This window comes from Euprymna scolopes, chromosome 17 (genome assembly GCF_053919585.1).
Source record: "Euprymna scolopes isolate OS-2025 chromosome 17, ASM5391958v1, whole genome shotgun sequence".
Classification (NCBI taxonomy): Eukaryota; Metazoa; Mollusca; class Cephalopoda; order Sepiida; family Sepiolidae; genus Euprymna; species Euprymna scolopes.
Window position 1 is genome coordinate 116,731,888 of NC_136498.1, and position 16,603 is coordinate 116,748,490.

At 34.0% G+C, this 16,603-nt stretch overlaps 1 protein-coding gene across 1 annotated transcript in view; it reads right to left on the minus strand.

The window, feature by feature from the left end:
* LOC145296917 (guanylate cyclase soluble subunit beta-2-like) overlaps window positions 1-16,603 on the minus strand; it is a 120,646-nt gene that overhangs the window by 98,453 nt on the left and 5,590 nt on the right. Inside the window, exon 2 of the mRNA XM_080143081.1 lies at window positions 598-671. Within this exon, the coding sequence (XP_079999207.1) occupies window positions 598-671 (74 nt within the window). The remainder of the gene's footprint in view (window positions 1-597; window positions 672-16,603) is intronic.

Genomic DNA, 16,603 nt, shown 5'->3' on the forward strand with positions numbered 1-16,603 from the left:
TATGCGTGTTTATTTTAATACTATTTTTTTGCTTGGTGTTTGAATTCGTATTATATTACCCGATGCAGGGGAGGTCACTCTCGTGGTATCCTTTTTTATATCTAGGATTACCTCCCTTGCATTTCTTTTTTTTTCCTAATCTGCTCTAGCGCGTTAAATTAAATATCTGTTTCTGTGCAAAAACCCGTGGATTACATCTAGCCGTTTGTTTAACAATTTTTCTTTTGATATTAATATATATATACTTATATCAAAAGAAACAGATATATATATATGTATATATATGTATATATATATATATATATAGAGAGAGAGAGAGAGAGAGAGAAAGAGAAAGAGATTCTTATAAATTTTTTTTATTTATTGATAGTTATATTAAACCTTTTTTCTATTTATTGAAAAAGAAAATACAACTTTGTTATATATATATAAATGGTTGTTGTGAATCAATAGGCTGAATCAAATTTGATAACTTAAGACGATTTATGACAATGTTCATCGAGATTGGATTTAAAGATGACCGACTCATGTATGGATAGACAGACACGGACACATAAATATTTGCTTTATATATAGACGGTTAGTTTTAATACTTACAATACTGTATCCCAGACTTTGCTGCCATGTTTCTTTGTAACGTAATCTTTCAACAATTTATTCAATTGCGATTTCTGCAAAGGAAAAAAAAAGAACTCTCATTTATATTAGGTTGTCTGGAAAGTCCTTAACGTTTTAAAAGTACAGGTGTTTGAAAACGCTTAACAAGCATGTAAAGTGTTTATTTAAAAACTTAGTATATGTTTTCATTTTTTTTTTTTAGATTTTATTTATTTTCAGATACACCTGATTACAAGAAAATGGATCATAACAAATCTCATGTTCTGGTAGCTATGTGTTTTTTTTACTTAAAAAAAAAGAGAAATTACGACTAAAACTGTCAAAGAAATTTGAAGAGTATGGCGACACTGCTATAGGAGACTCCACTGTTCGGAAGTGATTTTCAAAATTCAAAACGGGAACTATCAGTCTCGAAAATGAAAGACCCTCAAAATTTTACATCGATATTTTTAAGAAAAATTTGAAGAAAATCCAAATATCACAACTCGATCATTTGCGCAAGAATTGGAAGTTTCTGGGCAGGAGCTACTCGGCACACCCTATCTTGCCTTAATAAAGTTCAAAACCGTCTTCGAAATCTAGTAGGTGATGCCCTTTTCTCTTTCCTGCAACCTCTTTCCCACAGAAGAGACGTTGCGAGCTTGTCTTTACTATATTGTTATTTTTATGGAAAGTGCTCGTCTGAGCTCCAGTCTATAGTCCGATCTTGCCAAACTCTTACAAAAAGAAAAAGAAAACACTGGACTAGCTACAACCACTATCAACAATTTGCCCCACTCTATATCTGCGGTTAAATCTAAACGCAGATTCCACGAACAATGATGTTTTCCCCAGAACTGCCAGCCTGTGGAACAGTTTTCTTCTGGTCTGCTTCCCGGCTGACTACAGTATAGTAGCCTTCAAGTTCAATGTAAACAGTTCATCCTTCTAGATTGAGACAATTTTAATTTTTGTTCCCACCCAGAGTGCCCCTTTTTGAGGAGCTGGATTTCCCCACATTAAAAACCGACCTTATGTCTAACTCTTCCCTCGTGGTGGTGGTGGGGGGCAAGTAAATAGGAGCATAATATATCGTATCGCCAGCTCATCTTGAACTAATGTCCGAATTGTCGATTCAAAAAATAACTTATTCAAAAAATAACGTATTCAAAAAATAACGTATTCAAAAAAATAACTTATTCAAAAAATAACGTATTCAAAAAATAACTTATTCAAAAAATAACGTATTCAAAAAATAACTTATTCAAAAAATAACGTATTCAAAAGTTATAATTTACTAGTTGAAACTGAGATATGCATCTTGTCAAACTCGAGAATTTTTCTGTCGAACTCGCTCAATTTGTATTATGGTTTTTTTTTTCTAAACAGTTCACTCCTTATGTAAAAAAAAAAAATACTCGAGCTGAGATCGAAACCAAAACCTAAAGATAGTGAGTTAAGTACGATATCCAGCTATGCACGATCTTTTAAAAAGTGTTTTCAAACCTACTTATTCTTAACATAAGGAATCTGTAATGTGAACGATTCACGCATGCCCATTCGTGAAACAATTAGCAAACAGATAAAAATCCGATGACCCTCACATATCAATTTTTTTTTTCAATTTTGACACCTTAACAGCATTTTGTTTGGGGATGAAAACCGATTAAAAAGTTTTCCTCCTGGTTGAATACCCTATATACCAAATTTCAAGTCTGTAGACTAAAAATTAATTGAGTATATACAGTAGCGTCCAAAAGTTAAGGAACGGACGATCATTTTCTTTTAAATGGCTTCTAACTTTATCTATGAAAAAGGGGGAAAAAGTTTTGGTGAATGTTGAATAATGGTGTTCTTTTTTTTTTTTTACCTATAAACAAACTTAATTAAATTACTGGTATCCAAAAGTTAAGGAAGGGGGGGGAATTATTAATGAAAAAACAAAGAATCCTTTCAGTATTTAGTGAAAAGCCCCTTGTTTTCAATCACACTATGGCATCTTTTGCTGCAAGTCAGAACTAATCGTTCAAATGTTATAGGGGAGATATTATTCCAGGATTTTCTTATACATTCCCACAAATCATCAAGATTTTTTTTCTGTGATCTTATCACCAATAATTTTCCAAACATTTTCAATTGGCTTAACGTCTGGTCTCTGAGCTGGCCAGTCCATAACACAAATATTGAATCTATTTAGCTCTTCTAAAACTATTTTTGCTTTATGGCACGGTGCGCTGTCTTACATAAAGATATCAGAATCAGAAAGATTAGGAACCACACAGAAACTAATTAATTAAAGCATACTTCTATGTGAGGTTTCTTGAATTTTTCTAAATTTAAAAACTACGTTTTGAAAATCCTCCATTTTGATTTTATTATTTGGATTCATCGGACTACTGTCCGCACACATTATCTATAATGATGTCCATTTTTATTTAATTATTGCTTGGCTGTCCCTCTTTCTATATATTTTATTTTGATATCAAATTTTTCAATTTTTTATTTAATATATTTTTTAGTAAATATATGTTTAAATTTATTTTGTCCTATTCTGTTCCTAATTGACATGGCCTCCGGTCATATATATATATATATATATATATATATATATATATATATATATATATATATATATATATATATATATATATATATATGTAGGGAAATGTACACAGACACACACACACAGAGACACTTTCACTTTATATATATATATATATATATATATATATATATATATATATATATATATATATATATATATATATAAAGTGAAAGTGTCTGTGTGTGTCTGTGTACATTTCCCTACGCAATAACTCTGTCAATTTTAAGCCTACAGATTCAAAATTTGATATACAGGGTACTGAGATTTGGGAAAATCGATGTGATTGGTTTTCGGCCAGAAATTTGGCGATTAAGGGTTCAAAGTTCAACGATTTGACCTTTGAGAACTCTACCAAAGCCTTACATAAGGGTGACCAGTTAATGGTAAATAATGTTAGGCTCTCGTCAGCCATATTGTTTTCTGTTTATCTTTCTGAGGACAAACCAGGTCCGCACACATTATCTATAATGATGTCCATTTTTATTTAATTATTGCTTGTCCGTCCCTCTTTCTATATATTTTATTTTAATATCAATTTTTCAATTTTTTTATTGAATATATTTTTTAGTAAATATATGTTTAAATTTATTTTGTCCTATTCTGTTCCTAATTGACATGGCTTCCGGTCATATATATATATATATACATACATATATATATATATATATATATATATATATATATATATATATGTATATATATATATATATATATATACATATATATATATATATATATATATATATATATATATAAGTAATGTGATTGATAATTTAAAATTTAAAAATCAAATTATAATTAAATTAAATTTAAAATCCGTTTCATAAGAAGGAACAACAACAAAATGATTTTGTTGTTGTTCCTTCTTATGAAACGGATTTTTAATTTAATTATAATTTGATTTTCAAATTTTAAATTATCAATCACATTACTTAATATTGAATTATCTCTATGATATTTACCTATCGAGCTTATTATATATCTAAATTACAACGAGCACTTTCTCTTTCCTGTATTTTTTATTAAACTAGTAATTTCACTGTTACATTGAAATACACTCAGCTCTTTAGACTATTGGTCTAATCTCCTTTAAAATATATATATATATATATATATATATATATATATATATATATATATATATATATATATAGAGAGAGAGAGAGAGAGAGAGAGAGAGAGAGAAAGAGAGAGAATTCAATTAGAATATCAATTAGGTGTCATCAACAAAAAATCTTCCTAAATCTGATTCCTTTATGAAGATATCTGTCTCTCGTTTTGAAAATGTTGTTCCGTTGCCATGGTATTTTCATGTTGATGGGTCACCACTTATCAAGACCAAGAGGCTAGTCGAGGATAATGGTAAAAGAGATTATTAATTGCACGATGATCGCCTGATTATAATTATTTTATCTACTTATATATAAAAGGCACTTTATGTGTGTGTGTGTGTGTGTGTGTGTGTGTGTGTGTGTGTGTGTGTGTGTGTGTGTGTGTGTGTGCGTGTGTGTGTGTGAGAGTGAGAGAGATTATTCCCTATGGACTCCTAAACAGCTGGCTGAATTTTTCAAAATTTCACACAAATGTATTTTATGTGTTTGGGAGTGTTCTTAGATAGATTTTGTATCAGAATAAATCCGATAAGTATCGGAAATCGATAATCGAAAAAGTCCGATTAAAAGAAGGAACAATCCGGTTTTTACCAACGTTAACACCCTTATACAGTCTAACATCTCAAGTGCATTTGAGAAATTTTATCACCGCACAAGCAGAAAGGCCCGGCCTATAAAATAGATTCTTTGATAAGGCAGAGGCGCGTTCGAAGTTAATGTTTCTATTTAGAAAACAAGCGACCCATGATACTTCACTTTTGCATTTTAAACTTCAATCTCAAGTCATTATATAAAAATAATTTTATTAAATCAACAGTAGGTTCTCTACAGTATAATGTAGACTACAATAGTTTGTAGATTAAGTCACTGTGAGGACGCAAATGAAACTACTTCCCGGTGCACTGCGGTGGGTCCCCGACTAGAATAGACAATATATGAATTTGATTGAAATCACTGATTCCGATGACAATAAAAATATTGAAAGTCGATTCTCAGTCGATTCTGGGCAATGTCGGATTTTCCTGCTAGTAAGATACTAAACGTAATAAATTCGTTATGAATTAGTATTGTACGGTTTCTTCGGCCGGATTGATTGTTTTATTAGCGTTGGTTTTCATGATCTTTTCTATAACCGTGTGAATGGAACCAACATCCGTAAGTATACCATAGATCCGACTAGATTTGAACATGGCACACCCATGTCGTCTTCTACGGCGATATATACTTCGTGGCGGCCATTTCCCATAATTATAATGATGAGAGCCATAACTAGGACTAGGACAACAGCATATTCTTTTCGTTGTTTTGACTCTCGAGTGTGTATCCGTTGATATCTTATATAGAGTGATGTGGTTCTCAGTTGATTAACTGTGTCGAATATATACTCGAGAGTCAAAACAATGATAAGAATATGCTGTTGTCATATCCCTAGTCATAACTGGGTCATGCATTGAACCGAACTATTGAATAGCGTAAAGGCGTTTTTTAGAGCAGAGATCCGCATCGCTTATAATATTAATTTCTTGTAGTCGTTTTTAAAATATTAACTGTTCTGCCGCCGACGACGACGACGACGACGACGATGATGATGATGATGATGATGATGATGATGATGATGCGCTCTGACACGATCGGCATCCTGTCGTGTCAGTTGTATCCTTGGTTGTTTCCGAAGCACGTCGCAGACTTGCCCGGACACGATCGGCATCCTCGTGTCTCCCTGAGAATCTTCAGTTGTCTTTTATGGTACGTTGAAGATATTTCCTGCTGTGGTTGACGTCGCACGGCTCTTGTGACGATTTAGCTGTCTCCAAGGCGACCAGGAAGACTTGTTTTGGCACGATTAGTATCCCGCCATTTATGTTATTTCGCCAGCTTTCTCCACAACATGCTGCTAAGTTGCCATAAGCTACAAGCGCCAGCCGGTCGCATGGAGACAGCAACAGAAATGAAACAAAAAGATGGCAGAAAACAACATGGAACCAAGAAAACTGAAACTATAATCATAAATTACCCCTCCCCATACACACACATGCAAAAAAATTGTAGAGCTGGCATCAATTGGCACCAAACCAAATAGTATAAGAGGGGCGAGGAGAATGGAAAGACCGAACAGAGAAAGCACCAAGCAGACCGCAACTGAATATGTGCAAAGAGAACTGGAACCTTGAGGAGATTTCTTGACACTCAAATCCTAGCGATGACCAATGGTCATTGCCAGTGAGAAATCAATGGCAAGCGGTTGTTGCGATGATGCAAATTCATTTGCAAAATTATCAAAAGTAATCAACAGTAATCAATGAGATAGTATTGTAGCAATCATTAGTATTGGGGGTTTTGATAGAGTGTCTTACTTAAGAGGGCGGTTTGTCAGGAATTTGTTTATGTTCGACTTGAAGACATCCAAGTTGTAGTCAGGTGGGAAACAGGCAAACGGAAGAGAGTTCCACTGGCGTGCACTTCTGAGAAAGAAGCTCTGCTCATGGAATCTACGTTTGGATTTAGGCACAGATAAAGAGTGGGGAAAATTATTGACAGTAGTTTCAGCCAGACGGGTGTTTCTCGTGAAAGATTGGCGAGGAGGGACGAGAGATTGGAGCTCAGACGAATACTTGCCATGGAAATAACGATAAAACAAACACAGACTCGCAACGTTTCTTCTGTAGGAGAGAGGCTGCAGGGAAGAGAAAAGGGCACCCCCCCACTAAGCTACAAAGTCTGTTTTGTACTCTATACTTAGAATTTGTCCCCTGTCGTGGAAGATTTACTTGAGAAAAGTATGAATTTTTTCATTGAATTTTGTCTTCGTCCGTGAGGGATTTCCGGCAAAAAATAATTGTCAAAAAATATTTAGCGTTTTGGAAGACAGTAAAAAAAAAAAAAAAAAAATGGTAAGAAATTAAAAAGAAAAGTTTTATTTTACAAGACTGTCAATAAATATTTTAATTCTGCTTGCCGTAAAATACGTTTAAGTATATTTAAAACCATGCAGATATTCGCATTTATTAATACAAAACTGTTTAAACGTTGTCTTAAGCAGAATTGCTTCCCATCATCCCGGAAAATCTCATCAGTATGACTTGTATTTAAGAATTCAGGCGACCGTTCATCTCCCTCTCAGTACAACGGTCCTGGATATGACCTAAAACTATATCCGATTGTGATGCCCCAGCTTGCGGGCCTTGGGGCGTGTGGAGCCACCCTTTAATGTCCATTGCTCCCAGGTCCACTCTGACCCGGAGTGGTAGTACCTGTTAGGGTCCCAACTATGGGTTAAATAGAATCCGACTTAAAAAACAAATATACCCCAGAAAATCGTTCCTCAAAATAACTAGATTCGGCATTAAATAACCTGAAAAAGGTTGATATGCCGTAAAACAAAAACAACCAAACCAAACCTCTCAGTACAGGCCAATAAGTCTCCTGTGCGTCATGAGTAAGTTGCTAAAATATGTGTTAAATAGAGAAGTAATCAACCATCTCAGCAAAAATAACCTTCTTAGTGACACACAATATGGTTTCCGTTCTGCTAGATCTACAGCAGATGTGCTTACAGTTATATCTCATAGGATTAGCGAATCTCTCGACGGAGGCAACCTTTCTAGGGCAATTGCTCTTGACATATCAAAGGCCTTTGATAGGGTATGGCATAAAGGTTTACTTCACAAGATCTCCAGCTATGGTATAGCTGGAAATGTCTTCTCAATTATTAAATCATTTCTCTCTGATAGGTTCATAAGAGTAGTAGTTGATAGGAAAAACCAGAAGCTCACAATATTAATGCTGGAGTCCCTCAGGGATCCATCCTGGGCCCAACTCTCTTCCTGATCTATGTTAATGATCTTCCAAATCACATCCTTACATAATTCGTAGACATTTATGCTGATGATACTACCATCTATGGTAGCACATCTTAGACCATAAACGACCAAGTTCTCTCTGATTCTCTCTCCTCTGATCTTGAGCATGTGGTACAATGGGGAAAGGAGTGGCTGATTACTTTTAATGCATCTAAACCCAAGCTTTTATCTTTACATCATCAACGCTTTGATCCCTGCCTAGCATCAACCGAAATGGGAGGCCTCATGTTTTGACAAGCTTCTGTGCTTGACCTTTACTCCTGATCTTAAATGGAACACGTACATTAAATCTGTTGCCAAGGCCGCTGGAAAAATGGTGGGATCATTCAATCGATCCAGTAGATATTTCACTGCTGATGCAATTCTCTATCTATATAAGATCCAGGTACATCCAAGGATGGAGCACTGTTTCCACATCTGGGCAGGAGCTGCTAGAAAAGACTTGTCCTGCCTTGATAGAGTTCAAAATAGACTTCGTAGCCTCGTAGGAGATGTCCTTTTCTCTTCCCTGCAACCTCTATCTCACAGAAGAGATGTTGCGAGTTGGTCTCTGCTTTATCGTTATTTTCATGGCAAGTACTCGACTGAGCTCCAATCTATGGTCCTCTCTCGCCAAACTTTCACAAGAAATACTAGTCTAGCTGAAAACACTATCAATAATTCCCCCCACTCTTTATCTGTGCCTTAACCTAAGCTTCTTTCTTAGAAGTGCGCGCCTAGGAGTATCAGAAGTCGCGATTAAAAAGGAGTGATTAATTAGACTCACTATCTTTCGAAGCTTATAACAACATGAATAATGTAATTTAAACCCTATTTTTTTTTCAATAAAGACCAAATTTTAAAATAATAAAAGGTTTAATAGAAAAATATACAATATATTTTTAATTGGTTTTCTTTAAAAAAGATTTCACGAAATTAAACGAATTTTAACTTAATCTAAATATAATAAATATATATAAATTAAAAAAATCGCTTACCTATATAAAATACTAATCAATGGATGCTTCCATTCTTCATTTATAAGAATTTGTCCATATTTATATTTTATATTCCATGTACTTTTTAAATAAAACAATTTTTTTAAGCAATCATTCAAAAAGACCGCCATTCTGTAAACGATTACCCGATGTTAGCAAAGTGGTGTTTCCTGTCTTTCTTGCAGTTGTCAAATATGGATGCCTAAAACGGTCATAATTAATTATTTCAAAACATAGAAACAACACATACGCTTGAGCCATCGTGCCTTGTGTGTGGAAATATGGGTCACCGTACTTGAAAAATGATCACATTTCACTTTGTGTTTGCCATTTAAACATAATCCACCTGACTAATTTTCCATTTTTTTATTCGCTTAAAGAAATACATGAGTTTTTGATTTCATATATTTTATTTCTTCTTTATGCAGTGATATTTTTTTAAACATTGAATGAAACAGGAAAAATTGTTGTAGGTGGTCAATTTTTTCAGGACAATATTTTAAAAATGTGAGGTTTCACTCAAAAAAAATTAACCTGGTTTTAAAAAAAAGGTTTTTAACTTTTGACTTTACAGGTAAATTTGAAAAAAACTATTCTTTTTTTTTTTTTTAAATTAGATTATTTTATTTATTGTTCTTTTATCTTCAATTTGTGATATATAAATCTGAGGTGAGAAAATTAATTATTTTCATTTTAATAGACATTTCAAAATAGAGGGGTGAATTAAAAAAAAGCTTTTGTCTAGAATATCATATTCGGTCTATTGGAAAGAGTATAAAATTTCACATTAAACCTGCAAATATTGTAAAAATTGAACCAATAGAAAAACTTTGATAGATTTTTAAATTGAAAAAATTGAAAAAAATTTAACTCATAAAATTCAATTCATTTCATTACGTAGGAAAAATGCCTGCATGAGCGCATGCAGGCACTTTGTAAACACTGTTTTTTTTAATAAAAAATCATATTTCTCTTATTTTTCAAAAATCTTTAATATTTTATTTTGGAAGTATATTCCATAAAGAAATTAAACAACCCACTTTAAAAAGAGAAATTACGAGTTTTGTATATTTTATTCGCAGTTTTGTGTTAAGGGTGTCAGAAATTCCCAAAAAATTCAGACACACCTAGTGCTCGCCTGTGGAACTGCTTTCCAGCTGACTACAATATGGTTGTCTTCAAGTCCAACGTAAACAAGTTCCTGATAAGCCGTTCCACTTAAGTTAACAAAATTACCAAATTTCCATTACTAACGATTACTATATTGTCCAATTGACTACTGTACACTCTTAACCCTTATCCTCGAGTGGTCTCTGGGCCTTGATAAGTGGTGATGCCTATGTACAAAAAAATCAAAGACATGATAGCAAAAGCTAGAAAGAAAATGACTTGGTGCCATCAGTTAAAATCGAAACCAAACAATTAGCGTTTCAGCCACGTTCTCTACCAATGTTGTTACCGAGAGATACCTGACCATTTCTAAATATTAACACATTTGAAGAAAATAATTTTATGTGACCATGCACAGAAAGAAGTAAAAAAATAATATTCATTGAACTTTTGAATAGTCAAGTCGCTGCCTGATGATATCTGTTGTTTGATTGAAACAAGTGGCTATTTGTAGCAGCGGGATGTGAGCATGTTTATATAACAATAAACAAGTATTATCAGCTCTTTTTATTGAGCACTATCTAACAACCTCGTTGAATTCATTAGTCCATTACTTTTGAATATAAAAAAACCCGAGTATATATATATATATATATATATATATATATATATATATATATATATATATATATATATATATATATATATATATATATGAGAGATAGAGGGGAAGGTAGAAAAGACAACTACTATTTTCTCATACTTTTTTTTAACCAATCTTTGTTTCTTTTCTAAGAGACCAGGCAATACCGGGTAACTTAACTCGTAAAATATGAATTAAAGTTTAATCATTAATATTAATGGCGTCATTATCAACAATTTCTTTCTGACAATTTATTAGCTTCTCAGTGTGACATCAGCGGACATGCTACTGTTTAACCGGGCGAGGTTATCTGCCACAAAACCCGGGTGGCCAGCTTTGTAATCCAATACCAAGGAATGAGTGATGCACGCTTGAACTAAGTTTATGCCACATGTAGCCGTTCAGGCTGACAGAGCAAAGGATCGTCATAAAGCATAAATATGTCAAACTATGAAGTGCACCAGAGGTATCAGACACTATCTCATGACTATTGGAAGAATTAACCCGTGACTTCTATCTTATTATTGAGTTGTTTTATTTAAGATGAAAAAAAAAAAAAACATTTTCGGAAAAGTTGAAAAGTGAGATAAATCTGATCGCCATTTCCGGTTAGTTTAATATGTCGCTAATCTTTTGAACTTTGACCTCTCGGATGCTTAAATTTTCAACCCAAACCGATTAAAAAGCTTGTCCTATCTCGGAATACCCTTTAAGTAAAATTTCAAATGTTTAGACCAGAAATTGTCTGAGTAATTTGGTAGAGACCGCAGAGGTCAATTTTTTAAAAACTTTGACCCCTATTACGACCCCTTAACATTTATTGTTTGGGGCTCAAATCAAGTTATTAAGTTAGATCCATGTCCAAGGAACATATATCTAAAATGTCAATTGTTTATACCCAAAATTAGCGAAGGAGTTTGGCAAAGTTCTCAAATCGGTGAACTTTGACCCCTTAACAGCCAAATTTCTGTCCGAAAACGGATTACAAAATTTTCCCAAATTTCAATACCCTATATATCAAATTTCGAGTCTGTAGACTGAGACAGACACTTTCACTTTTATAGATATATAAATAGATTGTAAAATTACTGAAAAATTTTCATTTTTACCTTTGTTTTGATGTCGCTGTCTTCATCCAATCATTATCACTTAGCAACTTAATTCGTATTTACTACTTGAAGTCGTTGAAACGAAACTACTCAATGAGAAAAGATTAAATTTATGCTATTGCTACATAAAACTTAATCTCTCTCTCTCTATCTCTCTATATCTCTCTCTCTCTCTCTCACACACTATCTATCTATCTATCTATCTATCTATATCTATATATATATATATATATATATATATATATATATATATATATATATATATATGCTTTGAAGAAAATGGCCGGTAAAACCCAAGGGACCCCTTTCATCAACAAACAGACTCATCAGGAGTTAATCGTTGATCTTAGAAAAATAAAGAACAAGACTTAATGGTGTGTGCGTGTAAATTTTTTACCGAGGGAGAGAAAAGGAAGCACGGGTGGGAATACGAATAAAATAAAATATTTACAATTATATAAAATATATGTACAAGTGGGGGCAAAGGGGAGAGTTAAAATATATCCCCAAATAAGTCTAATGACTTAACGAATTCTTTCTGTTGACAGAGAGAAGGTCTGCATAAGAGAATGGAGACCGACTCCAAAATCCATAAGTGATTTAGAGAGTCAGCCTGATGCAAAATTCTAAAACACTCAATTTTATACACATGAGCACATGCTGGATTTTCATGGAGGTGTTAGCCAATGACAGATTTCAAGGTGAACGAGAGGGGGTAACGGTGACAAGGTTTGCCCAATCTTATTTTTGCTGAAACGTGTTGGTTAATTCGAGTCTGCATATTTAAGGAGGTTCGACCCACATATTCAGCAGTGCAATGACAATTAAATTCATAAACTACATTACTTTTTGTGATGTAAGGTAAACTATGTAAAGCACAATCACGTTGACATACCAGTTTTCACCAGATCACTGAAGTTAAGCAACGTTGAGCCTGGCCAGTACCAGATGGGTGACCATTTGGGAAGGTTAGGCGCTGTATGTACCTTCTGGGAAGGTTGGGTGTGGGGCTAGCACCCACACCCTGTAAAAAGAACTCCTCGCTACAAAAACATCTACAAAAAGTTGTAGATGGTCTATGCCCCTCCAGGGGCTCAAGGTCTATGGATGGATTTACGGTAAATCATCCTTAACTACTAGGGGAAATGCAGACTTTACACCAAAGATCAAACATAGAGCAACGGACGGGAAGCAATTTGACACACATTTTATGATTTGTCTACCCAAACACTGACTGGTCTCCCCAATCGAGGAACCAAAGACCGCAGGAGAATTGTATGACTCAAAAATGTTAACATAAAAATATTTTTTAATTTGTAAATCTGCCTTTAATTACTGTTTGTACAACTCAATTTTTGCAGTTTTCGTATAGGTATGAGTTTAGGTTATATGCTAACGGATAAGGCTGGAGAGCTAAATGTTTTGGTTTCGATTCTAGCTGATGGCACCCAATCTTTATCGTAAAAAAGCGTCGCCATATTTCTTTGGCAACACATGACGTAATAACAGGGGAAGTAACTCTGTTATCCTAAAAAGACAAGGCCTTAATTGTTTATGCACAAATTATTTAAAAGATAAACATTTAAGAAATAGAATAACTTAGCCTAATTGTACTTTTGGTATTGATCTCATTTACCGAAGTTAAGCAACGTTGAACCTGGTCAGTACTAAATGGGTGACCATTTGGGACGTCCAGGTGCTGTATGTGCTCTTCACTTATTTTGGCATTGTTTCCAGTCGTCCTGGACTTCTCCTTACCACTGGACTCAAACAGTGTCGATTCAGGAAAGGTGTGGTTAGGGATTGCGCGACCCTTGCCTAACAATTACACACACAGCTGCTCCTACAAGGGGTATCCTTTGTCTTTTGAGACTGAACGGAGGTATCAGATTAATCCCATTTCCCTCTCAAAGTAGCACAATTGCGAACTTGCTAGAAGTTCGTACATCTGAAGGAAATGTAACAACCTGCAGTTTTTATATGAAAAAAAAATATCACTTTGATTTAATGCATTCAAGTCCATGTTGACAAACTTGTCTGGAATTCACAATAGTTACACCCTATTTACCTCCCTTTGTTTTTTGTTTTTTTTGTCGTTTTTTTTAGTGAAACATATTTTCGCTAATATTCGTCAAGAAATGTTTTCTTTAATGACATTTTCCTACCTTATCGTTTTTCGTAATTTTGGGATATATTCATTACTGTAACATGACAATAAGTAGAGTCCTTTGGTTTGCCTTGAAATTCAACATAAAAATATGTCGATTTTCGCTATTGTAGTCTAGTCGTACAAAATTTTTTTTTTTTTATGAGATGACATTGAAATTACTTCCACAATCAAACAACGCCACAGCTCACACAAACCATGGAAACCACAAAACTGGAGTCTTGGACTTCCAGTATGTGGCTCTCATGGTTTCTGTATGCTGTAGGGTTGTTTGATTGTGGAAATAATGTGTGTGTGTGTGTGTGTGTGTGTGTGTGTGTGTGTGTGTGTGTGTGTGTGTGTGTGTGAGAGATCAGACATTGAATATTTTACATTTGATATCGGTGTTTTTAACTTGTGCAAAAAGAAACGTAAAGAACCGATTAGGATGCATTTTTTGTTTGAAGTAAAAATCCTATATACAAGATGCCTTCGAAGAAGTTTCCAGACGTTTTTTGCACAGGCATTTAAATTTCAAATTGTCGCAGACTCTTGAAAATTCAGTATGCTATTGCTATACATACTATGAGATGATTGACCAATTATTAGGATTTCAGATTCAAATGAACAGCTGCAACAGAAATTGGAATACACCCTACTAAAGCCTGATTATCACAGCTGGTGAATTTCAAAAATGCAATCTGGACTTGGGGACACATTAGAAAAACGATATGCAATAAAATTCTATTTTAAACTTGGAAAAAATGTCACAGAAACGTATGGAATGCTTCAGACTGCTTTTGGGCCATCTTGCATGAATTGAGCATCAGTTTTGAGTGGCATAAGAGATTCAAGGAGGGGAGGAAGTTTGTGGGGGATGATAAGAGATGTGGGAGGGGTAAGGAAGTCAGAACACCAGAGTTGATTGGCCAAATAAAGAATTTCATGGATAAGGACTGCTGTGTGTCTATAGAGACAATAAGTGCACAGTTTGATGTCAGTTTGAGAACTATACATAAAATTATTCACGAAGAATTGAAGTTGTGGAAGTTATACGCAGCATTTGTCCACAAGGCACTGAGAGAAGATCAGACTATTTGACCAAGACAGTTCCTCACCCTCCCTATAGTCCAGACCTTGCTCCCTGTGACTTTTGGTTATTTCCTAAGCTCAAGGAAAACCTTAAAGACTGTCGTTATGAGACAATTGAGGAGATGAAAGAGGCTGTGATGAGGATCGGTGACACGCTCACACAAGATGATTTCCATGGGGACTTCCAGAAGTTGTTGGAACGATAAGACATGTGCATTGCAGCTGGGGGAGATTACTTTGAAGTAAACTAGAATTTCATATGTGTACTATCAATAAAAATGCCCATACGAAAAAGTCTGGAAACTTATTGAAGGCACCTAGTATTATTATTATTATTATTATTATTATTATTATTATTATTATTATTATATCAAATCCTGCACTTAGTTTGTAGAAATACTAACAAATTCAGTTCATGTCAAACATGTGTCCAGCGTCAACGTGAAAGCGATGTTTGTATTTGACCTGAGATAGCAAGAAGTAATGGACAGTTTGGTATTGCTGCTCGTTTTTGAGAAGGTGCGTCCGACTTGTTGGATATGAGAAGAAAGGTTCTGCTATGAAGTGCTTTTATATTTTACGATCAACTTTTAGAGAACTTATATTTTGGGCAGAATAAATCACTCTTAATTGCCTGGAATTAATTAAAAGCTTTTCCTTTACAGAGTGTTCTTATAATAAATATATATATTTTAATATCTATATACATATATGTTTCATCTTAGTCCACACTCATCAGTGTGGCTAGATATAGCTGTATAGTTACAGGACTTGAACCTCGAACTTATGTCATCTTTGACTCCTGTTCAGAGCCTTTTCATGCATGAAATAGTTATACGAAAAAGGAAAATATTATCATCATTCACTTAACAAACATAGTAAGCTTCCATAGAGTGCTCGATGAAGTGGTTTTATTATAAAATGGAGGATAAGTATCCAAATGATTTTTCTTATCTTTGAAATTTTTTTTTATTATTATTTACTTTATTTCTTCCTTAGACTTCAGGACAAGATCAAAGTGTAGTATATGTTTTGATGCTGCACTTCACCTTTTTTGTCCTCGGTCGATGGCAGAAAAGTCCTTCTTGACTGAATTTTTATTTTTGCTCCTGTTCAGAGTGCGCCTTTTTAGGGAGCTGGATTTTACCTACATTAAAAAACGACCTTGTGTCTAACTCTGCCCTCGTAGGGAGGCAAGAAAATGGGAACATATTAATGAAATAAAATTAATTAAAAAAAATGAACAGTTGATAAAATATTTTAATCAAATACATATTTATTATTTGAAATCAGTCATGGATCAGGAAATGTAGATTTTTAAAAATTTTATCAACGTCATAAGCGGCTAATGA